The sequence below is a fragment of the Leucoraja erinacea genome, chromosome 4 (genome assembly GCF_028641065.1).
Source record: "Leucoraja erinacea ecotype New England chromosome 4, Leri_hhj_1, whole genome shotgun sequence".
Taxonomy (NCBI): domain Eukaryota; kingdom Metazoa; phylum Chordata; class Chondrichthyes; order Rajiformes; family Rajidae; genus Leucoraja; species Leucoraja erinaceus.
The window spans coordinates 27,501,710-27,525,460 of NC_073380.1; the positions used below are offsets into that span (position 1 = coordinate 27,501,710).

The window sequence follows — 23,751 nt, forward strand, 5'->3', positions numbered from 1 at the left end:
TGCAGGCCGCTTGCCCCCCACCAGCCCCCGACAGTCCCCATCTGAAGTCTCCTTCCCCCAGATGCACGATGCTCGCTCTCGCCCCCCCCCCCCCCCCCCCCCCACCGGCTCCAAAAGCCCCCCTTGAAGCCGTCCACGTCCCCGGTTACAGGACATTCCCACCGGCCTCCACTCGAAGCCATCCCCCTCCCCCAGCCACAGGATGCTCCCGCCAGTCCCTGCCTGAAGCCGTCCCCAGCTGCAGGTCGGATTGGGGAGTTGATTCAACACCCCCTCCCATTCCCAATCCGACCTCTCTGTCCTGGGTCTCCTCCATTGCCAGAGTGAGCAACAGCGGAAATTGGAGGAACAGCACCTCATATTCCGCCTGGGGACCTTGCGTCCGGATGGCATGAACATTGAATTCTCCCAATTTTGCTAGCCCTTGTTGTCTCCTCCCCTTCCTTAACCCTCTAGCTGTCTCCTCCCACCCTCCTATCCGCCCGCCCTTGGGCTCCTCCTCCTCCCCTTTTCCTTCCTTCTCTCCCCCCACCCCCCATCAGTCTGAAGAAGGGTTTCGGCCCGAAACGTCACCTATTTCCTTCGCTCCATAGATGCTGCTGCACCCGCTGAGTTTCTCCAGCAATTTTGTGTACCTTCGATCTTCCAGCATCTGCAGTTCCTTCTTGAACACGAGATCTGGCCAATGTTTTATGAAATTGTAGCATAACCTCCCTTGTATTCAATGTCCGAACAAATGAAGGCCTGCATCCCATATGTCTTCTTAACCACCATAATCGCACTGCCACCTTCACAAATCTTTGTCTCACACACCAAAGTCTTTCTGTTTCCATCTGTAACAATGACTTGTAATATTTTGTCTCAATCCACATGATAGAAAAGAGATTCCTCAAATTGCTATTTGTGGGATCATTGAAAAATGGTCATTGTGGTTATCCTGCAATTTTATAAAAACAATTTACAGAGTAGTTTCAGTGAAGTAGATTACTGCAAGATACATAATCAAGCCAACAGTATTTATATATATTTAAAGTGGTAAAGTTACCAAGACTTTTTACATGAACAGCAATTAAATAAAGCATGACTGAACTATAAAAATATATTATAAGTGATGAGGATAAGCGTTGTTAATGAAGTAGGTTCTAAGTAAAAATAAAATAATGAATGTAAGGGAGTGGGAGAAACGCAAAGAGTTTTGAAGAGGTAATTCCAGAGCCTGGAACTTTGACAATCGGCAATAGTGCATTAATGGAAATTTTGCACAGAAGGTCAGAATTGGAGGAGTACAGATAGCCCTTGTTATAATCGACCACAGGGGGGAATGGTGTCCATTATTGCCTATTGTCCGCTATAACCGAGTAAGGGATTCGCTCCAGCCACCTAGCGGTCACCCCATGAAACAGTGAGTTTTTTTCAAACACAAATTTCCTTTCGAACAGCTAAAATGGATTTTTGTTACTGCAAGCTAAAAATACTAAAGGCTGTTTGTTAAGGGCCTGTCGTGTCCCACTTTCACGAGGTAATTCACGAATTCTCCCGAGTTTTCCCCTTGATTCAAACTCGCAGAATGTGTGTAACAAGTCCATAGGAGGCCATTGGAGTTCGTAGATATATTGTAGCAGCTCGTTATGATAGCTGTATGTACTCTTGGCATCAGGTAAGTTGGGACTATTTTTCCAGCCCGATAAAAAATGTCCACGAGTAAAAAAATGGTCGGGATGAAAGAAATTGCAACTTTTTACTCGTTACGAGGGCATCTAAATAGTCGTGGGAATTCGTAGACATACTCGTAGGAGATGGTGAACATGGTTGTGGAAGGTCGTAGGAGTTCGTAGATTACCACGATCTTGATCATTTTTTTAGGTCCTTTAAACTCGCAGAGGTTTTGAATTAAGTCGTGAAAGTGGGACAGGCCCTTTACATTGTTTAATAGTCCCATTGCACGAATGAACTAAGTAATAGCTTGTCAATATTGATGACCTCCCACAGTGGTAACTAGCAGCCTGTGTTCTTATAGAGACAGTGGTGTCTGATTATTGTGAGAACACTCCGTCCACTGTAACCGAAACCTGTTATAAAGAAGTGCGTAATAATTAGGATAGACTGTACAGATAACTCATTTGTGCATAGGATTCATGTAGCTCTCAGCTTGAGAACTAGTGAAAGTCGTAAGAAATGTAGGTATCTAGCAGGGCCACTTTTCAATATGAACCAAATTGTATGATGGTTGATTCCTCTTTAGGCTGGAGAGAATCCACTTCACATTGCAGTCCGACACTGTCATGCAACTGTTGTAGAAGAAATCCTGAACTACTTGACCAATGAGAGGAGCCACACGGAGGCTGTTGTGTGTGTCAACCAGGAAAATCAGGTAAAAAAAACAGAAACGTACTTTCATGACTCAAGCAGTTGAAGCAACTGTAAGCTGATGCAGCGGGGCTTGGAGCTGAGACTACGGGACCCGGAGCTGGGGCAGCGACCCAGAGCGAAGACTGCGGGACCCGGAGCTGGGGCGGTGGCCTGGAGCGGAGACTATGGGACCCGGAGCTGGGGCGGCGGCCTGGAGCTGGGGCGGCTGCCCGGAGCTGATGCTGTGGCGGGCTGTCTCGGAGCGGAGACGGCGTTCCGGCTTTCTCGGCGGCAACATCGCCACGGAGGTCCGCTGGACTGGAGGGCGGCATCTTCGGCCTGGATCGATCGCCTCAGCGCAGAGGGAGAACAAGGAGGGAAGAGACGGAGACTAAGACTTTGCCTCCATCACAGTGAGGATGTGCTTGGTGAACTCACTGTGGTGGATGTTTAATTTGTGTTTATTGTATGTTTTGTTTTTATTGGTTCTGTGTATGACTGCAGGCAACATAATTTCGTTCAGACCGAAAGGTCTGAATGACAATAAAGGAATCTAAAAAAGATCTAGAAGCCTCACTCCACCCAACCTGCCAACCATAAAAAAACAAAATCTGCGTTGCTCTGACTCCAACTCCATAATTCCTCTCCATACATTAGGACAAAATAGGTTAGATAGGACAAAAAATATAGTAATAGAGTTATACAGCATAGAAACAGGCCCTTCAACCCAGCTCATGCATGGCAACCAACATGCCCATCTGAGTTAATCCCATTTTTCATAGTCATAATATCAGAGGCTACATGTATACCATGGGAATTAGGCCCTTCAGCCCAACTCATTCATGCTGACCAAGTTGGGATTCTGGGCTAGTCCTACTTGCCTGCAACTTTGCAAGATTTTGAGACTTACAGTTACGTGCCAATCCTTCACTTCCTTCCATATGAGACCCACCCCTCCCCCCCCTCCCCCCCATTCCCTGTCAAGCCCTTGAGGCTGTTTGCTTAAATGTAGCATTACCTCTAAACTAAACTAAGCTTTTTGATTCTCTGTTTTTTCCGAAGTACAACGTAGATTCTGTTGAACTATTATGGAAATGAGAAAGGAATTAAAGAAAATGGTATTTGATTTTTTAATTCTGAGCATGTGGATTTACAAGCTGACAACTTGCTGAGGACATAGCACTGTCTCCACTTTGACCTATTACACATCCTTTGGTTTCATCCAGGAAGGAGAAACATGCCTGCATTTGGCAGCAGAGATAAAGAAGGATGTGATTCACTTTCCACAAGAGGATACTAAGATTGTTAAAATTCTCCTGGAGTATGATGCTGATATTACTGCAACAACAAAGCTGGTAAATTAATTTTGAAAATTGCTTGGGATGCAAGAATTCAAATAGGGTTCTTAAGGTCAGCAGTATCATCACAATACCTTACCTTGTTGTATATTTTTGAAGGAGATGGAGACAGCATAAACCTGGGAAGAAAACATAAAGGGAAAGACTGCACAGAAAGCTAATTAGCCGTTTAGTTTAGTTTAGAGATACAGCTGGGAAACAGCCACTATGGCCCAGCGAGGCAATGCTTACCAACAATCACCCGTGCACTAATTCTATGTTATCCTAGTTTCACATCCTACACACTAAGAGCAATTTACAATTAATCTACAAACCTGCGCACCTTTGGGATGTGGGGGGAATCCGGAGCACCTGGAGAAAACCCATATGGTCACAGAATGAACGCACAAACTCCATACAGAGAGCACCCGTACTGGGAATCGAATGCAGGTCTCTGGCGCTGTAAGGTTGCAACTCTGCCGCTGCGCCTCCGTGCCACTTCACTTGTTAACTCAATTAGTATTTTTGATGCTCGTTGGCCCCACTGAGTTAGTCCAACACTTTATGTACTTGTTTTCCCAGATCCCTCAGCTCTACAACATTCCCAGAGCCCGGCCATTCACTATGAGGGTTCTACATTGTTTGACTTTAAAAATGCAGCACTTCAAACTTATCTGAATTAAAAGCATCAGCCATTCCTCAGTCCATTTGTCCAGCTGATTAAGATCCTGCTGTAATTCTTGATAACTTACCATCCAGCAAAGCTTAGGGAATGAATTTGCACCTGGAAGAAACCCACGTGGTCCCAGAGGGGAGTAGGGACCCGGGTTCAACCCTGACCTTGGGTGCTGTCTGTGTGGAGTTTGCATGGGTTCCTGTGACTGCTTGGGTTTTCTCCAAGTGCTTGGGTTCCCTCCCACATCTCAAAGCGAGTTGGTAGGTTGATTAGCAATTGTACCTTGCCTCGAGTGTATAGGTAAGTGGTGGAATCTGGAGTTAAAAATAATGTGGGGAGAATAAAAATAATGGCTTTAATGTGAAATTAGTATAAAATGGGTAGTTGAGGGTCAGTGTGGACTCGAAGGGCATGTTTCTGTGCTATGATTCTAAATATAACTGGATCAAGCATTAGTCACTGGAGCTGTAAAGCCACAGGGCTACCTGCTGTGCCACCTTGCTGCCATAGCAAATAGTGAGGAAGCCAAATACATGGAAGAGAGATGATCACTGATCTGGTGGAGGCATTGAACACATGAGCTATCAAGGGAGACAATCAGAAAGCCAAACTGTCAGTGTGTTTTAGCTATAAAATTTGTCTTTGGAATAAAAAGGTTACTTTGTTGTCTTTTATAGATACATGAAACTCCATTGCATTACTGTGCACATGTGGGGAATTCTGATGTTCTTCTGGAAATCTTGAAATACATTGGCTCAAATAGAATGCAACAGGCCATCAATAAACAGTCCAAGGTAATTCCTTCGTCAAAGGCCATTGGGAGCGGAGTCTTTGAATAATGTTGAGGCGGAGGTAGATTGATAAGCAGGGCTGGGGTGAAGGTGGGGTGAATATTTACTGTGGCCAATGGGCATTACAATCAGCTCACAGATAGTCTGTTTGAACAGCAGAAAGTGGTCAAATCTCCTTAACACATGGAAGACTATTTGGCTCATCGAGTCTTTACTGGCACACAGAGACATTCCATTCACTCATTCCATTTGGGAGCCTTTGGCCCAATGTCTTTTCCATTCTCCCCCCCCCCACACCTTTCCATCGTACTGTCCGAAATGGTATTTATGAAGCACACTAAATATTTAATTTTGATCTTTGTGTATCTAGTGAGAAGAGGTAGGTACACCTGTCAGCCTGAAGAAAGGTCTCCAAATAACAATGTTAGACATAAATTATCACAATGTGCTTGTATGACATTATAATGAAATCCATTGAAAAAATTCTTGCAATTTCCATTGTAAAACAGAATGGCTCTTCACCATTGCTCCTGGCTGCAGAGAGAGGACACACCGAGATGGTGAAGATACTGCTGTTACACCATGCTAGAGTGGACGTATTTGATGAGGTAACCGTCGTGCTATTTTGATGTATTCAACCAAGCACTTAAATCTTAATATCGATGATTTAAAAATATGTTTGCTTATTAAAGTTATAATGCAGAACAATATTTATTAAAAATAAATCGCGTTAGAGTTACTGCTTTACAGCACCAGAGACCCAGGTTTGTTCCTGACTATGGGTGCTCTCTGTGTGGAGTTTGTACATTCTCCCCGTTACCCTGTGGGTTTTCTCTAGTTGTTCCAGTTTCCTCTCACACTCCAAAGACGTCCAGGTTTGTAGGTTAATTGGCTTTGGTACACTGTTAAAAATTGTCCCTAGTTTGTGTAGGTCAGTGTAAGGGGTGATCACTGGTCGGCGCGGACTCAGTGCATCGATCGGCCTGTTTCTTCACTGTATCTCTAAAGCCTTTGCACAGACTCGCTTAAAGGGCTTGTATCCATGCTGCATCTCTCTGGAACCTGTGATACATGGGTGATGCTCTCTAATGATTAGCATTTACAATACCAAGTCCTGCATTGCTACTATGAAGAATGGTGCTCCTTTTTGGATTTTTTTTTTCCTACAGCATGGTAAAGCCGGGCTTCATTTGGCGGCAGAGAATGGCCATGATCAGATCTCGGATATCCTGCTCTGGCACAAGGCGTTTGTCAATGCCAAAACCAAGCTCGGCTTGACACCACTTCACCTAGGAGCACAAAATGGCTACAACAGGCTGGTAAAGCTTCTGGTAGAGACCCATGCCTCTAGTATTGATGCACTCTCTCTGGTAAGTTGCTAAATGTAGTCACTAGCCAATGAGTTAGTGGTAGCTCCGGACAGAGACAGGAACTAAACTGTGAGAGAGGGCCAGGACAGGGATGGAAGGGACTGGAGGCCGTGTGTGGGGGGCGGGGTGACACCTGCGTGGGCTTGGGCACATTTAGCGGAGCCATTAGGAGCACGAGCGCCACCTCTTTATATCTGCTAAATGACACTGCAACATTTTCTGACCCTTCATCTCTCTGACCCTTTCCCTCTCTCTCTGCTCGCTTCCTAAAGCACATTTTTAGAAATATATTTAATAAGAGGTGGCACAATGGTGCAGCTAGTCGAAGCTGCTACCTCATCGCCACCTCAGGGACCGGGGTACGATCCTGATCTCATGTACTATGGGTGGTGTGGAGTTTGCATGTTTGCATGTGGGTTTGCTCTAGGTTCTCCGGTTTCTTACCACATCCCTAAGCCATGCGGGTTTGTAAGTAAATTGGCCACTGGAAATTGCCCATAGTATGTAGGGAGGAGATGATAAAGTGGGATAACATAGTGTGAATGGATGATCAAAGCTCAATGGTGGGCTGATTGGCCTGTTTCCTTGCTATATCTCTAAACTAAGTTAAGTAAATAAAGATTTATTTAAAAAAGTCAAAATCTCTTCTTCTCATAAAGTGAAAATATTTGTATAATCAGCAGCTTTCTGCACTTGCCAAGACTTGAACTAAATATAAAATGGTTAAGTGCAACTTTTAACGTAAAAAATAGATTACACTGACCAAGTGACGTTGCTGTTGCCATGGAGATAAGATGAGGATTCCCAAAAGATTTTCTAAGTTTAGAGTTTGCAACTCTGAGAAGCTGAAAGGCACTTTCCCAGAAGTGAAATCAATAGATGACTCGATCTTTCTTACGGCATTGAACTTTGCATAAGTGATTACGGTGCAGGAAGGAACAAGCTATCCATTGGAATGACCCATCGCAGTTGACACTCAATAGTATTGCATTGCAAGTTATCTGCATTAGAAGTACTGGCAGAAATAGTTGTGAAGCAGGCGCATCTCTTCACATAACTCAGAAAAATCTTAACATGTGTGTGTGACCAAAGGGTTGAAGTATCTGGACCAGACATTTTCATTAAAGTTAGCTTTGTCTGCGTAATTTCCATGTTGTGCTAGATTATAAATACCGTGGACCATATAATGCAAGACGGAAAAATATGGGTGTACTTCCTGAGTGTCCATCCATCGAATCATAATCATGGGGTCGTACAGCACAGAAAGAGGATCTTCAGCCCAACTCGTCCATGTCGACCAAGATGCCCCATCTAAGCTAATCAAATTTGCTCGCATTTGGTCCATATCCCTCTTAACCTTTCCTATCCAATGACTCTTAAATGTTGTTATAGTATCTGCCTCAACTATCTCTACTGGCAGCTCGTTCCATTTACCCACCACCCTGTGAGTGAGAAAGATACCCCCTCAGGTTTGTATTAAATCTTACCCCTCTTGCATTAAACGTATGTTTTTGATTCCCCTATCCTGAATTCACCTATCAGATCTAACTCTTTCATGGCTTGACAATCTATGAAAGAATGCCATGGCTGTTCAATGTTATCATATCACAGCTATGTCATTTTTACATAGAATATAATTTTTTGTAATAAAACCTTTCTTTAAAAAAACAGCTTTAAGATTACCAACGTTTGAGATAAACATCAATGCATAAATTCAAATGCAATCTGAATGCATCAGATCATAATTCTTTTCAGGTTCTGCAAATCATTGGCATATCAAATTCTGAAGGGATTGGTCAGGCTAGATGCAGGAAAAATGGTCCCAATGTTGAGGGAGTCCAGAACCAGGGATCACAGTTTAAGAATACGGGGTAGGCCATTTAGAACTGAGATGAGGAAAAACTTTTTCACCCAGAGAGTTATGAATTTGTGGAATTCTCTGCCACAGAAGGCATTGGAGGCCAATTCACTGGATGTATTCAAGAGAAAGTTACAGATAGCTCTTAGGGCTAATGGAATCAAGGGATATGGGGAGAAAGCAGGAAAAGGATACTGATTTTGGATGATCAGCAATGATCATATTGATTGGCGGTGCTGGCTCTAAGGGCCGGATGGCCTACTCCTACACCTATTTTCTATGTAAGGTCAATATTTATTGCGCAAATCAAGCCTAATTTTCTTTGAGAAGTTATTGGTGAATTGCCTTCTTGATAAAGGTACCTCATAGACTTGTGTAGGAAGGAACTGCAGATGCTGGTTTACACTGAAGATAGACAAAAAATGCTGGAGTAACTCAACGAGACATGTGGCATCTCTGGAGAGAGGAATGGCAGACGTTTTGGGTCGAGACCCTTCTTCAGACATTTTGTGTCTACCCCATATCCTTGTTGAGTCAGAAGTTCCAAGAAGGTAGATGACGATTTGTAACTCATTATATTGTCACTGTCACTACTAGGAAAACCCTTGAGTTCCTGATATTTGAGATCCTGAGCTTCATATTGAGGAGAGCTGGACATAGTACTCCATTGATGGTTGAACGAGCCTTATATAAAGGTTCATAGTGACATTCTCATACTTGGACTTACCCGCCTAGCAAAGCTAAACTGACAGGCCTAAATTTGCTGGCTTTATCATTGCATCATTTTTTCCTACCTATTTGATAACGTTTGTGATCCTCCAGTTTCAAGATGCAATCCTAAAACACTAGACATGTAAAAGAATATGGTCAATAACTACCACAATGTCCAGGCTTACTTCCCTCAGCAACCCAGCTCACAGACTACCTGGACTGGTTGATTTATTCACCTTGATTATGGCTCACCTTCCAGTGTCACTTCTTTATCAATTTTTAGCCCGTCCAGCATTTCAATTTCATTTTTCTTCGCTGAATCTCTGGCAGCATCTTCTTCCTTGACAAAAATCACTATCAAATGTACATTCAATACATCATCCTCCAAGCGTAGATTTTCTTCTTGGCTCCTTAATAGCTCTTCTTACTATCCATTTACTAGAGGCACTGTGGCGCAGCAGGTACAGCTGCTGATTCACAGCGCCAGACTTCAATCCTGACCTTGGGCGCTGTCTCTGCGTAGTTTGCACGTTCCTCATGTGAACGCGTTGGTTTCTTCTAGGTGCTCCATTTTCCTTCCACATCCCAAAGACTTGTGCAGGTTTGTAGATTAATTGGCCTCTGTAAAATTGCTCCTGTAGGGCATAGATCCAAGCATAGATCCAGCTACACCATTGGGGCAACAATGGAAAAGGCTTCAGGTCTATCTCTACATAAAGGGAAAGGTCAACATTAGAAAAATAAATTGGAATGTTTTTGCATTTATGTGAGGAAATGAAAGCAATGTTCTGCACTTGCAGTTTCAGATGTTAATGTAGTTTTCTTTTAACTGCATCTAGTCCAAACGGACACCTCTACACTTGGCAGCAGCAAATGGGCAACTTGATGTCTGCAACAGTTTACTCAAGATGAAGGCGGATGTGAATGCTACAGATATTGTAAGTCGACTGGAACACATTTAATCCAACAATTGCCTGATAAACGTGAGGCCTGAGTCCAAAGAATCTCCCAGAATATAATGTTGGTCCTAACTACAAAGCAAGAACTTTTATGTGTTCACATCTGTAAGATAGTAAAATAGCTGAGGCACTCCAAGAGGTTGATATCATACAGCTTAAATCCTAAACTGTGATGCAGCTGATAAAGCATCTGCCTCAATGTTCCAATGGTGCCCGTCCAATCCTGACCTTGCATGTTATCTCTGAGGAGTTTGCACATTCTCCCTGTGACCATGGCGACTTCCTCCAAGTGCACCTGTTTTCTCTCATGTCCCAAAGATAAATTGGCCTCTTGAACATTTCTTGCATGATTATAGACTTGTTTTCTAATTGTGGTTTGTACTAATGGCTTTTTTTTTGTAGTTTTATATTCACTGCCCTGAAGCTGCTGCAAGCAAAATTTTCATTATACTCGTACCTCACCGCACTTGTGCACAAGACAATGAATTAGACTTGACGTGAACATAACAGGTTGTTATATTAAAACCAGCACAGTCTTATTCATCTGCTCTAGGAATTTGAGGACAGTTAAGGAGGAGTCGATAGGTCCTTCAAATGATTGTTAAGGTGAATTAGATATGACCGAATTTTAAAATGGTTACCCTGCAAAATTCACAGAAGGTAGAAGCAACCTTGAGCTAATGATACAGATAAAAGTATTAAGATGAATGCTGCAATAAAACTGGCTGCATTAGGAAATTAGGCTTCTTCTTTATACAACGTTCACCAGAAAAGCCTCCGTGAAATGGAAGGTATTAGTCATAATGAAAAATTAATTGGACTCTGTTAGAGAGGTTTGTTAGCAGAGATTGCTGTCCTTGATGCAGAGTTACTATTTTCCAAAAGTCAATGAGTCTGAAGCAGGAATCTACATTTACTTAATTTAGGTTTATAGGAAGTAATTAAATGGAATGATTGAGATAGATTTTGATGAGTACTCTGACAAAGAAGGTCTTATTAAAGAATTAATGTGGAAATAGGTAACCAGGCTGATATTGATAAGTTGCTACTTAATAGGTGAGTAATTAAGAATGCCATGTGGCATTAATAGGCGGAATTTTGGGTTAAGTATATTGGTTGCATTCTTTATGGCAGCAATGTTTATTAAATACTTTAATCTTGTGCTGGGCATCAGCTATTTCTGAAAATCAATACAAAGAGAAGTAATTAGAGATATTGCACTTTATCAGTCTCCTGGATAAAGGCAATGTGGCATAATTTGAGTAATGAATCAAAACAATGCATGGGTATAGGAAACTAGATAAGGAGATAATGTAACAGGCAGACCTATGTGTGATGAAAGGCAGAGTTTGTATCTGCCAAATGTCATTAAACATACATGAAGTTATACACGCACCCAGATAAGGTCAGCACAAACAGCAATAGAGTCATAAAAACATAGGGTCTTACAGCACAGAAACTGGCCCTTCAGCCCAACATGCCCATGCCCACAACATGCCCCATCTACGCTAGTCCTACCTGTCTGTGTTTGGCCCATATCCCTCTAAACCTTTCCTATCCACATACCTGTCCAAATGTGTTTTAAATGTTGCTATAGTACCTGCCTCAACTATCTCCTCTGGCAGCTCATGCCATATACCCACCTCCCTCTGTGTGAAAAGGTTGCCCCTCAGGTTCCTATCAAATATTTCCCCTCTCACCTTAAACCCTGGTCTCGATTCCCCTAAACTGGGTAAAACATATTTGCATTCATCCTATCTATTCCCCTTGTGATGTCATACACCTTCACAAGATCTCAGGCCCTCAAGTTGTGGCAACATCCTTGTAATTCATCTCTGCACACTTTATAACCATATAACCATATAACAATTACAGCACGGAAACAGGCCATCTCGACCCTTCTAGTCCGTGCCGAACACATATAACTTTCAAACAACAACGTTCTTCTTTTAGCCAGGTGACCAAAACTGAACGCAATACTTCAAATGCAGCCTTCAAGTGTTAAATTATTTTGATCATTCTCTCAATTTGATCAGACCTTTCTTCATAATTTAGCATTTGAAACTCCAGTATAATTTTCGAAAATCCTCTAAAATTAATCCCCATTTATCTGATGTAGTTTCCAAAAGTAAATGAAGCCCGTAATGTTACTTCTTCTCTTTTAAATTCTAATGGCATTGGGAATAAAGCACAAAATCCCACGAGAGATTGAGATTGAGATTGTTTCTTTTTCAGTCCATTTACTTACACAGAATTTCAAATAGCTAAACAGGCCATTTGTTTCATGCTATTTGCCTATGCTCTGCATAAACTATCTGCCTGGAACTTAATTTAACAAATTCTATCAGCAAATTCTAATTATCACAGGTTATTGTACAAATCTGGCTTCCATGTAAGTGCAGCATTGCTATCAACCCTTGCTGCACTAATAGTACATTCTACATTCTAATATTATGCCATGCGTAACTTTCTAATTTCTCTGAGCATTCCCAAGGTTGCTGGGAAAGTGATTTTTAATTTCCTGCCAATGAATGTCAAAATAATAGCAGATGTTGCTACTCCAGATCTCATTATGCCAAGAGATTCTTCCAGTCTGCTAACCACACTGGTAGACCACTAGGGTCGCTGCATTGAAGGCGCCTCTGCCTACAGCTTGTCCGCTTTCCCTCTTTTTTAATTTTAGTTTGTCTAAATTGTTTGTTCTGGGGTCACTTTAGCTTTTCTATGTGGGGGAGGGGGGTAGGGTAAGGGGGAAACCGTTTCTTAGTTGCTTACTGGCGGGGATGCGACTATTTCTCCGAGTCGCTTCCCCGCCCCCCCTCCTCGCGGCCTACCAGCAGGACCAGAGTGGCCTTTCCTACCGGAGACCGGGGACCGGATCAGAGCAACTACAGCGGCGGCGCGGTGCTGGATTCACCGCGGAGCGGGCAATACCTACCTGGATCGCCGTTTGGAGCTCCAGAGCGTTGGGCCTGCAGCATCGACATCATGGAGCTGCGGTTTGTGGAGCTCCCAATGCGGGCGGCGCTGACCGACATTTTGCTGAGGGCCGCCAGTGTTGAATCTCTGCCCGGCGCGGCCTGGGGAGGTCGGGAGCTGCGGACTCCGGTGGAAAGCAGCCGTTTTCGAGGTCCAAGCCGCTGAGATTGGCCTCCAGTCCCGACGTCGGAGAGCCAACATCCCGGCGAGTGGGCCTGAGCGGCGGGCTGCCCATAGTGGCAACTGCAGAGGGTTACGGAGGCCCTGACCACGGGTGAACATCAAGGAAGGGACTGACTTGGGTGCCTTCCCTCACAGTGGGAAACGTTTGATTCTGCTGTGTGGGGATGTTTTATGTTTAAATCTATCGTGTGTTGTGTTCTTTATTTTAGTGTATGGCTGTATGGTGATCACATTTCACTGTGCCATCTAGCACATGTGACAAATAAATATATCTTGTATCTTGTCCAATTTCAGGTAGTCCTTACTTTCTCCCTCCTTCCCCTCCTCTTCCCAGCACTCCCACGCCTATTGTCTCCACCTCTTCCTTTCTTCTTTCCGCCCCCCACGTCCCCCCCCCCCCCCCACCCCACCTCCACATCAGTCTGAAGAAGGGTCTCAACCCGAAAAGTCACCTTTTCCTTCGCTCCATAGATGCTGCCTCACCCGCTGAGTTTCGCCAGCATTTTTGTCTATCTTCTATTTTTCCAGCATCTGCAATTCTTTCTTAAACCACACTGGTCATGTCGACGTTCTCTAATCATCCTTCTTTGCTGTTTCTACAGCAAGGACAAACACCCCTCCACCTGGCTGCGGAGAATAATCATTCAGAGGTCGTGAAACTCTTCCTCAAGCAAAAGCCTGAATTGGTGATGTCGGCAAACGTGGAGGGGTCCACTTGTGCGCATATTGCCGCTTCAAAGGGGAGTGTTGCCGTGATAAAGGAACTGCTGAAGTTCAACAAAGCTGGAGTTACCACTGCTCGGAATAAGGTGGGACCAGGGAAACAAATATAAACTATTGATTGTACAAGATAAAAAGTAACACCATTTTATTATACAGGCACGCCCGAGTCTATTCCGCCATTCAATCATGGTTAATCTATCTACCCTCTCAAACCCATTCTCGTGCCTTCTCCCCATAACCTTTCATAACCTTACTAATCAATTAAGGGCCTGTCCCACTTACGCGACCTTTACAGGCGACTGCCGGCACACGTCTTGGTCGCCGAAATTTTCAACACGTTGAAAATTCAGCGGCTACCAGAAAGACACTATGACTCTTTGGTGACCTCTCACGACCATAGGATGTATGGTCGTGAGCGGTCACCAGGGGTCGCCTGTATGGTCGTGAGAGGGTCGTGAGAGGTCTCCAAAGAGTTGTAACATCTTTCTGGTCGCCACTGAATTTTCAACGTTGAATATTTTGGCGACCTATGACGGGTGCCGGCAGTCGCCTGTTAAGATTGTGTAGGTGGGACAGGCCCTCAACTTGTCAATCTCCACTTTAAAAATATCCAATCACTTGGCCTCCACCACCCTCTAACTAAAGAAATTCCTCCTCATCTCCTTTATAAAGGTACATCCTTTTAATCTGAGGCTGTGCCCACTGGTCCTAGACTCTCCCACTAGTTTCAACCCTTCCCCTTGCTTTTCCTCATAGACATACACTTGATTCAGATACTGGCTAAAAATATATATATTTCTCATTTGACAGAATAGAACAATACTATTTATGGAAAAAAAGATTCTAAATGGTGGGAAAATAGACCTGTAGTAATGTGTGCACAATAGCCTTTCCTGTTTTGATGATTGTGATCTGTTTTTTGCAGAATAAAGACTCCAGCCCAATCCACCTTGCGGCTGCTGGAGGTCATGCTGAGGTTGTTAAAGTGTTGTTGGAAGCTGGTGCTTCTGCCACTGATGAGGATGCAGTAAGTGTTGGACTAATAAAGGTCCTTAAGTTTAGTTTAGTTTAGTTTAGTTTAGAGATATAACGTATAAATAAGCCCTTCGGCCCACCGACTCCGCGCCGACCAGCGATCCCTGCACACCAACTCTAACCTACACACGTTAGGGACAATTTTCAATTATACCAAGCCAATTAACCTACAAACTTGTACGTCTTTGGAGTACGGGAGGAAACTGAAGCACCCAGGGAAAACCCACCCAGGGTCAGGGGGAGAACGTACAAGCTCTGTAGAGACAATATCCGTAGTCAGGATCGAACCTGCGTCTCTGGCGCTGTAAGGCAGCAACTCTACTGCTGTTCCGCCCTTATATTTGCGAAGAGGATGATAGGGTAGCTGTGAGAAGATTTGGTTCTTAATGCAATATAGTTGCAATTAAGTCATAGAGCTATATAGCACGTAAATAGGCACTATGGCCCAACTGTTATATGCTGACCAAGTTGCCTAACTGAACTAGTCTCACATGCCTATGCTTGGTCCAAATCCTTCCAAACTTTTCCTATTCATGTATCGGTCAAAGAATGTATTTTAACCATCATAATTGTTCCTGTCTCTACCACTTCCTCTAGCAGTTTGTTCCATGTATGTATGCACCACCATCTGTGTGAAAATATTGTCCCTTTTAAATCTTCCCCCTCTCACCTTAAACCTCTGCCTTCAAGCTTCAGACTCTCCAACCGTGGAGTGGGAAAAATACATTACATTTGCTCCCAGGTATCATTGATAATGGCCATGAACAATCATTTAGTTTAAAACATAACCCCTGAGCAATTGTGCTTTATGGATTTTATCACTCTGCTCAATGCAGAAACCCTGCCACATCTCTACTGGTAATCCTTTTTCAAATAGCATCTTCCTTGATTCAGAGTATTGGAAAATTAGCAAGCTCCTAAACAAGCTACTAACAAATACCAGTGCAAGACAATAGACAGGGTCAGATTAGATTTTCAATGTAATCAAGCTTTCTGTTTGCTTGCTATAATTATTGGTTATGATTTCCCCTGAATATAACAATTTTCCATTGATTTTCTTTACATTTTCCAGGAGGGAATGAATGCAGTTCATTTGGCTGCCAAAAACGGACACATTAATGTCCTTGAAGCTCTGAAAGGTGCTATATCCTTTAAAATAACCAGTACAAAGGTTAGTCATTGACAATATTAATTTCATAATCTCTAGTAGGTAAATTGACAAGAATCTTGTGAACACTTTTGTTACAATTTTAAATATAGTCATAGTCATATAGCACGGAAACAGGCCCTTTGCCAACTAAGACGCCCCATCTACACTAGTCCCACCTGCCCATATTTCTCCTGTGTGTTCCTCTTGTCAATCTCGTACATAATAACAAAATAGATAATTGAATAGTCCACATCTAAAATATAAATGCATTCTTTAAGCAGAACTGAGTAAAAATAGTTCCAAACCCCCAGACCTAATTCATAATGCTATTATTGCTAAGTAACAGCTGTATTCAAAAGCAGCACAAAGGAGACATTTGTATAAGAAGGATCTGCAGATACTGGTTTAAAGATAGATACAAAAAGCTGGAGTAACTCAGTGGGACAGGCAGCATCTCTGGAGAGAAGGAATGGGTGACGTTTCGGGTCGACACCCTTCTTCAAACCAAAAAAGATGTTTCACTGGTTGGTGTGTTATTTAGAAATATCTTGTGACAAGTCTTCTGAGCTCTCTGATAGTGTTGGGCTGGGAGTAGAGGTGAAATGTATATAGACGGAGACATGTCCAAATTACTTTACTGTATACATCATGGATAAAATATAGTTTTGGACAAAAAATAGGGAAAAGACCCCAGTCTAGGATCCCATTTCCACTGGGTACCAATGGCTGGGCCCCATATAACAGCCTCTTAAAAGTTTCACTCATGCCATGTTTTAAGGATGAAACATTAATAACATCGACATATTGTAAGACAACATTTTGAATTGAAGATAATGGCATGACCGGATTGTATTTGCCGTATATAATGTGAATAAGGTATATTTCTGGGGGAAAATAGAGGAAGGCAATGTAAGAATAAGAAAACTGAGTAGGAATAAGTCAGCTGGTTCGTCAAGCCATCCCACCTTGTCCATTCACATGTGAGGTAATCTTCTTTCAGGTCATTATAGGATTTAGAGCTTAATCATGAAAAATATATAATTTGGAAGTTTTAAAGCAATAGCCTTAAAGAGCAAGGTACACAAAAAAGCTGGAGAAACTCAGCGGGTGCAGCAGCATCTATGGAGCGAAGGAAATAGGCAACGTTTCGGGCCGAAACCCTTCTTCAGACGTAAAGAGCAATTTTGACTTGATTTCCTGCTCTGAAGCAGTAACTAAAATAAATATTATTATTCACTGCGTGCAAAGTTAATGGCAATTTGTGAATAGATTTGATTATTCTAAAATCAAATATTATTCTTTATTGATTAACTTCTAAAAGAATGAGAGGTGAAATATAGAGTGGTCTGAGGACTAGGAAGTTGCCAAAGGAATGTTTCTCTTTTTGAGGAAATCTAGAAGGTATAGTGTTAGATGAAGAGCTCATCCGTTTAAGATGGGAAGACATTTCTTCATTCAAAGGGTTTTAAATCTTTGAAATGAACTACTCAGTGGAATGTGAAGGCTGCTTCTTTAAATATAGGCAAGGCTGATATAGATATTTTTGGGATTGTACTGAATTAACATTTATAGGGAACAGGCAAGAAAATGGAGTTGATGCCAAGATCAGATCAGCCATGATCTCACTACATAACTGCAGGCTTGAGGTGCCATAAGGCCGATTCCTGCTTCTATTTCTTATGCCTATGAGATTGTATAGCAACACGTCTTCATCTATAGTAGACAAAGCTATATTACTCAAAATAATCAATAAATTACCACCATCCCCTCCCCGTGCCTTGCTTTGAATACAAACATCCAGAATTGATTCAAAAATGAAATTGAATCTTTGTGTATTGCTCACGAACCATCATGTGGTGGCGGCTTAGATGTATTTTTACTCAAAGTTACTTTCCCAGATTAAAATCACTGATGAGCCTGCACTCGCCTGAAACAAAAATACACTTAATCTAACTAAACGTCCTTTTCTTCCCTGGAGACTGGATTCACAGCCCTTCATGTGGCTGCACACTTTGGCCAGATGGACTTTGTGAGGGAGATTCTCACCAAGATGTCGGCAACTATACGCAGCGAGATCCCAAAGACTGCGATCGAGGGACTTCCATCGAAAGAGCAACCAAGCGAGGTAATAAAAGTTGTGACCCTTACATCATATGGGTTAGCTGATTATGAACAACAAGCTAAGCCACAATGACCCAGCCTTCATTTATCATGCTCAATCATAGGACAGCCTAGTCTTCCAAGTCCTCTCAGGGACAGATAAATCCTTTAAGGGCGGCACAGTGGCACCGCAGTAGAGTTGCTGCCTTTCAACGCCAGAGACCCAGATTCGATCCTGTCTATGGGTGCTGTCTGTATGGAGTCTGTATGTACTACCTGTGACCATGTGGGTTTCTTCCGGGTACTCTGGTTTCCTCCCACACTCCAAAGACATACAGATATGTGGTTTAATTAGCTTTGGTAAAAATTGTAAATCGTCCCTAGCATGTAGGATAGTGCTAGCGTACAGAGTGATCAATGGTCAGCGTGGGCAAATGGGACTGTTTCCACACTGTTCCTTTAAAGTCAATCTCTGACAGATGTTAAGGGGCCCACGTGAAATGAACAATACAATCTTTGGTGCAATAAATCAGTTTTGATCCTAGTAATATGTATGCCTTATTACAGTTTTGATCCTAGTAATATGTCCTAAATTGGCTGCAAATTTTTCAGGCAGACCTGATTGTGAGGCACAATGGTATGAAGTGGACAGCGTGAGCATGTCAAATCTAAGATATATTCCTCACATGACAAGAAAAGTCAAATTCCAAACTACAGTGTATTTTCATCCATAAAAGGAGTTAGTCAAACTCATAAACCCTTTAATTATTTCATCAAACTTTACAATGGGCCCATGTAGTTTTACCTTGTCACGGGGCATTTAGGTATTATTTGTTTACATGTTTATTGGAAACGACAAATGAAAAATATACAGCAGGACCAGCAATTAATTTACTTGACCGATTAGAGGACAAAGAGGAAGATGGTTTAAAATGAATTGAATTCGGTGTCAATTCAAGATGGACAAATCCAATTAAAAGAAAGATTTACTGATAAATTGTTCAAGAAGGAACTGCAGATGCTGGAAAATCGAAGGTAGACAAAATTGCTGGAGAAACTCAGCGGGTGCGGCAGCATCTATGAAGCGAAGGAAATAGGCAACGTTTCGGGCCAAAACCTTTCTTCAGACTGATGCAGGGTGGGGGGGGGGGGCGGGAAGAAGAAAGGAATAATAATAATAATAATAATATCTTTTATTGTCATTGCACATAAGCGCAACGAGAATTGGTATGCAGCTTCCAACCGATGTCATAACATAAATAACTAATCAAATTTGGATTTAGATATCCCGAGAAAGAATAAGTAAAAAGAACAGTAAAACTGTCAAAACAGTTCAACAGACTAAACAGACAGAAGAGGAGGAGCCAGAGGGCTGAGGGAGAGCTGAGAAGGGGAGGAGACAGCAAGGGCTACCGGAAATTGGAGAAGTCAATGTTCAGATTTTCTCGTAAACTGTTTTTTCAGTGGGACGCCTGTAATAACTTGCTTGAAGCATGGAGGATCTAAACCTAAGAAGGGATTCGGGCTTTGGCTGACTTTAACTCAGAAGGGTGAAGTACGCATGCTCTTTGGCCCTCAAGTCTCACCAAGTTCTATACACAATGTCAGGGGGTTATCTCAGTCGGGACCAAAACAATTTTGAGTGAGTGAGTGAGCGAGCAAGCTTAATTTATTGTCACGTGTACTGAGGTACAGTGAAAAGCTTTTGTTGTGTGCTAACCAGTCAGTGGAAAGACTATACATGATTGCAATCGAACCATCTACAGTGTACATGATAGTGGGAATAACATTTAGTGCAAGATAAAGTCCAGCAACATCTGATTAAAGATAGGTCGAGGATCTCCAATTAGGCAGTTAGTAGCTTTGGACCGCTCGCTATTTGTTGATAGAATAGTTCAGTTGCCTGATAAGCCATGAGAATCATAGGGATAGTTAAAATTTCTTGGGAAAACTTGGAAAATAAGGATAATGCTTCCATCTTAAAAATAACACGGGCTGTCACCTTTCAAGAATGTGTAAAACAAAAGAGTAATTATTTAGTAGTGACTGCAGTGGAATGTCATATCCAGAAAAATCTGGATGTAATGCTTTTATTCTGTCTGCTTCAGTCAGGGTTCACCCCATTACACCTGGCAGCACAGTCTGGCCATGAAAACCTAGTCCGTCTTCTGCTTAACTACCCTGGGGTTCAGGTGGATACTCAGACCAGCTTGCAGGTAAGTGGTCACCTTCTCTAAATGCATGAAGTTGTGTTCGTTACTGCATTACAGGGCACTCCCTTTATCACTGTGGTGACATTAATGATTCGACCTTTTTCAAGCTCAAGGAGATTGTGTAAGATACATGTCATTGGGTCAATACTGCTAACCGACAGTCTCTGGTTCTAAATGGGAAGGGAATCACGTGCTATCAGTGCCTCACGCCGAAGGGAATCTCAGACGTTCATCCACGTGCATCAAAATGCAGAAGTTTGAGATATGCTGAAGGTCAGATGGAGGCAGGTCTACCATCCACGTCACCCTGACTCATCATTAACAGTCACTTTCAGAGAAAGCCCCATACAAACCTCTCCTCCAGCTCTCTGCATTATACCAGTGAAGACAGTGCAGGGTCAGTGATCCAATTCAGTTGTTTGTGGGGAAAGATAAATGTTTATTTACAGTGTTTTACTTTATTCTAATACCATTGGAGTCATACAGTCATAGTCATATAGCACAGGAACAGGTCTGCCAGAAAGAAGCCCTAGACAGCCAGATTGGCTGAGGCTAAGATTGAACCTTCTGAACCTTCTGAGTCGGGCAGGGCAGTACTCTGCATATCGCCAACTTGGACAATTTTACATTTTTATCAATTAAACAAGCCAATCAACCTACAAACCTGTACATATCCAGAAAAATGTGGGAGGAAACCGAAGTTCTCGGAGAAAACCCACGCAGATCACGGGGAGAACGTCCAAATCCATACAGACAGCCCCCGTAGTCGGTTTCGAACCCGGGTCTCTGGCGCTGCATTTTGCTGTAAGGCAGCAACTCTACCGCTGTGCCACCGTGACTGCCCGTGAGTGGCCAGGGCAAGCCTGAGAATTCTGAAGTGGCTTCTCCTGAGGGACAGCACCCTCACACAGAGGCAAAATCCGAGCCAACTGGCTTAGTCAGAAACCGTCAGCCGCCTTTTCAAGCCCCAAAGCTGAGCCACCAGGATAAGCCTGAGATCACCAGCGCCTCCTTACGAAGCAAAAGTGAACTGCAGGGCTCGCCTCAGATCGCCACACCTCCTCCTTTCAAACCATGACTAAGTTGGCGGGAAGAAGCCCAAGAGAGTCACTTCACATGCACCCTGACAGTGGCCCCACTTCGGTCCTGGACTTTCTTATCACTGAAAATAAAATGTGAATTCACCCTGTCGGTGTTGGCCCTGTCAAATCTGGCATCATCCTTTAATAAATATTGTTAAAGTAACAAAATGTCATTTGCAGCAATTGACAATATTGTCTCAAGCCAAAATCATGGGCAATAATAACCTTGCATGCAACTGGGCGATGAATAACCAATTTAGCAGGGAGAGTCAAGTGACTAAACACAAGGGTTTCATGATCTGTAATAGCAGTGGATTTCTCTGGTTGGCCTTCACAGGGAGCTCTAACACCGTGCAAAAGGACCTGTCATTCTGCAATACAGTCAGTGAAAACAGAATCTTTCTGTTCTTGACTTTATTAATCAGGGCATTTTCTGCCTATGTTTTCTTAGCTTGTAGGTAGAAACAAAATGTTGCAGTAACTCAGCGAGACAGGTAGCAGCTCTGGAGAGAAGGAATGAGTGACATTTCAAGTCGAATTCCTTCTTCAGTGTGAGAGTCAGGGAAGAGGGAGACCAGAGATATAGAAGGGTGATGTGTGAAAACGATAGATCAAAGCAGACGTTGATCAGGGAAATGTAGAAATGGTTCATTGTTAGCTGAGGGGAAGGTGACAACGATGCATACAATCAGTAAAATTAATCAGGAGGATGGCAAAACTACCGCTGGGTTGTAAGCTGCCCAAGCTCTGACAGTGGAGGAGACACAGGACTAAAAGATCAGTACAAGATGAGGTACGAAGGTAAGCTAATCAAGAATATTGCAGCAGATCGAGGCCTAGGCAAACTGAGTGGAGATGTTCAGTGAAACAATCGCCGAGCCTACGCTTGGTCATGCCAATATTATTAGAGTCCACACCTGGAACAGCGGATACAATAACTGAGGTTGGAGGAGGTGCAAGTGAACCTCTGCCTCACCTGAAAGAACTGCCGGGGTCCTTGGATGGAGTTAAGGGAGGAGGTAAAGGGACAGTGCCTCCTCCACTGTCAGAGTGAGGCCCAACGCAAATTGGAGGAACAGCATCTCATATTTTGCTTGGGCAGCTTACAACCAAGCGGAATAATACAGAAGGTGCAGGATCAATTCATTCCAACGAGGAAGAAAAATTCCAAGGGGAGTAAGGGGCGACTGTGGCTGACAAGGGATGTCAGGGACAGTAGAAAAATAAAAGAGAAGAAGTACAACATAGCAAAGATGAGCGGGAAGCAAGAGAATTTGGTAATGTTTAAAGAGCAACAGAAGATAACCAAAAAGGCAGTATGGGGAGAAAAGATGGGGTACGAAGGTAAGCTAACCAAGAATATAAAAGAGGCTAGTAAAAGCTTCTTTAGGTATGTGAAGAAGAAAAAATTAGTTGACCAAAGTTGGACCCTTGAAGATTGAAAAAGGTGAATTTATTATGGGGAACAAGGAAATGGCAGATGAGTTGAACAGGTACTTTGGATCCTACTAATGAGGGCACAATCTCCCTGATATACTAGTGGCCAGAGGATCTGGGGTGGTGGAGGAACTGAAGGAAATCCACATTAGGCTGGAAATGGTGTTGGGTAGACTGAAGGGACTGAAGGCTGATAAATCACCAGGGCCTGATGGTCTGCACCCAAGGGTACTTAAGGAAGTGACTCTAGAAATTGTGGATGCATTGGTGATAATTTTCCAATATTCTATAGGTTGAGGATCAGTTCCTGGGGATTAGAGGGTAGCTAATGTTATCCCAGTGTTTAAGAAAGGTGGGAGAGAGAAATCAGGGAATTATAGACCAGTTAGCCTGAAATCAGTGGTGGGGAAGATGCTGGAGTCAATAATAAAAGATGAAATAGTGGAACATCTGGATAGCAGTAACAGGATCGGTCCGAGTCCGCATGGATTTACGAAAGGGAAATCATGCTTGACTAATCTTCTGGAATTTTTTGAGGATGTAATCAGGAAAATGGACAAGGGAGAGCCAGTGGATGTAGTGTACCTGGACTTTCAGAAAGCATTTGATAAGGTTCCACATAGGACATTAGTGGGCTAAATTAGTGGGCTAAATTAGCAGTCTATCCCCAAGGTATTGGGGATAGACTGCTGACATGGATAGAAAATTAGTTGGCAGACAGGAAACAAAGAGTAAGGATTAACAGGACCCTTTCAGAATGGCAGGCAGTGACTAGTGGGGTACTGCAAGGCTCAGTAC

The 23,751-nt window shown here is 42.9% G+C and overlaps 3 protein-coding genes across 3 annotated transcripts in view; all 3 read left to right on the forward strand.

Annotated features, from left to right (window-relative positions):
* The first annotated feature begins 5,535 nt into the window (after positions 1–5,535).
* LOC129696218 (ankyrin repeat and protein kinase domain-containing protein 1-like) lies at positions 5,536–10,139 on the forward strand. Its single transcript, XM_055633888.1, has 3 exons — positions 5,536–5,761; positions 6,323–6,523; positions 9,932–10,139. Exons 1-3 carry the CDS (start codon positions 5,597–5,599, stop codon positions 10,052–10,054), a joined length of 489 nt encoding a protein of 162 aa, XP_055489863.1. The 5' UTR covers positions 5,536–5,596; the 3' UTR covers positions 10,055–10,139.
* Positions 10,140–13,677: 3,538 nt separating this feature from the next.
* LOC129696215 (ankyrin-1-like) lies at positions 13,678–18,468 on the forward strand. Its single transcript, XM_055633886.1, has 4 exons — positions 13,678–14,022; positions 14,862–14,963; positions 16,044–16,142; positions 18,100–18,468. The coding sequence occupies exons 1-4, from the start codon at positions 13,774–13,776 to the stop codon at positions 18,313–18,315; spliced, it is 666 nt and encodes a 221-aa protein (XP_055489861.1). The 5' UTR covers positions 13,678–13,773; the 3' UTR covers positions 18,316–18,468.
* A 1,399-nt stretch (positions 18,469–19,867) lies between these two features.
* The window catches only part of LOC129696214 (short transient receptor potential channel 1-like), a 36,943-nt gene continuing 33,059 nt past the window's right edge, over positions 19,868–23,751 (forward strand). Inside the window, exon 1 of the mRNA XM_055633885.1 lies at positions 19,868–20,437. Within this exon, the coding sequence (XP_055489860.1) occupies positions 20,135–20,437 (303 nt within the window). The 5' untranslated portion in view covers positions 19,868–20,134. The remainder of the gene's footprint in view (positions 20,438–23,751) is intronic.

What these genes read in the sequence shown, in the direction of transcription:
- LOC129696215 (XM_055633886.1), top strand. Translation starts at nt 13,774, where the DNA reads ATGTCGACGTTCTCTAATCATCCTTCTTTGCTGTTTCTACAGCAAGGA. An exon ending in TTACCACTGCTCGGAATAAG is followed by an intron (nt 14,023 to 14,861) that starts GTGGGACCAGGG and finishes TGTTTTTTGCAG; the next exon opens with AATAAAGACTCCAGCCCAAT. An exon ending in CTGCCACTGATGAGGATGCA is followed by an intron (nt 14,964 to 16,043) that starts GTAAGTGTTGGA and finishes TACATTTTCCAG; the next exon opens with GAGGGAATGAATGCAGTTCA.
- LOC129696218 (XM_055633888.1), top strand. Translation starts at nt 5,597, where the DNA reads ATGTGCTTGTATGACATTATAATGAAATCCATTGAAAAAATTCTTGCA. An exon ending in GAGTGGACGTATTTGATGAG is followed by an intron (nt 5,762 to 6,322) that starts GTAACCGTCGTG and finishes TTTTTCCTACAG; the next exon opens with CATGGTAAAGCCGGGCTTCA. An exon ending in GTATTGATGCACTCTCTCTG is followed by an intron (nt 6,524 to 9,931) that starts GTAAGTTGCTAA and finishes AACTGCATCTAG; the next exon opens with TCCAAACGGACACCTCTACA.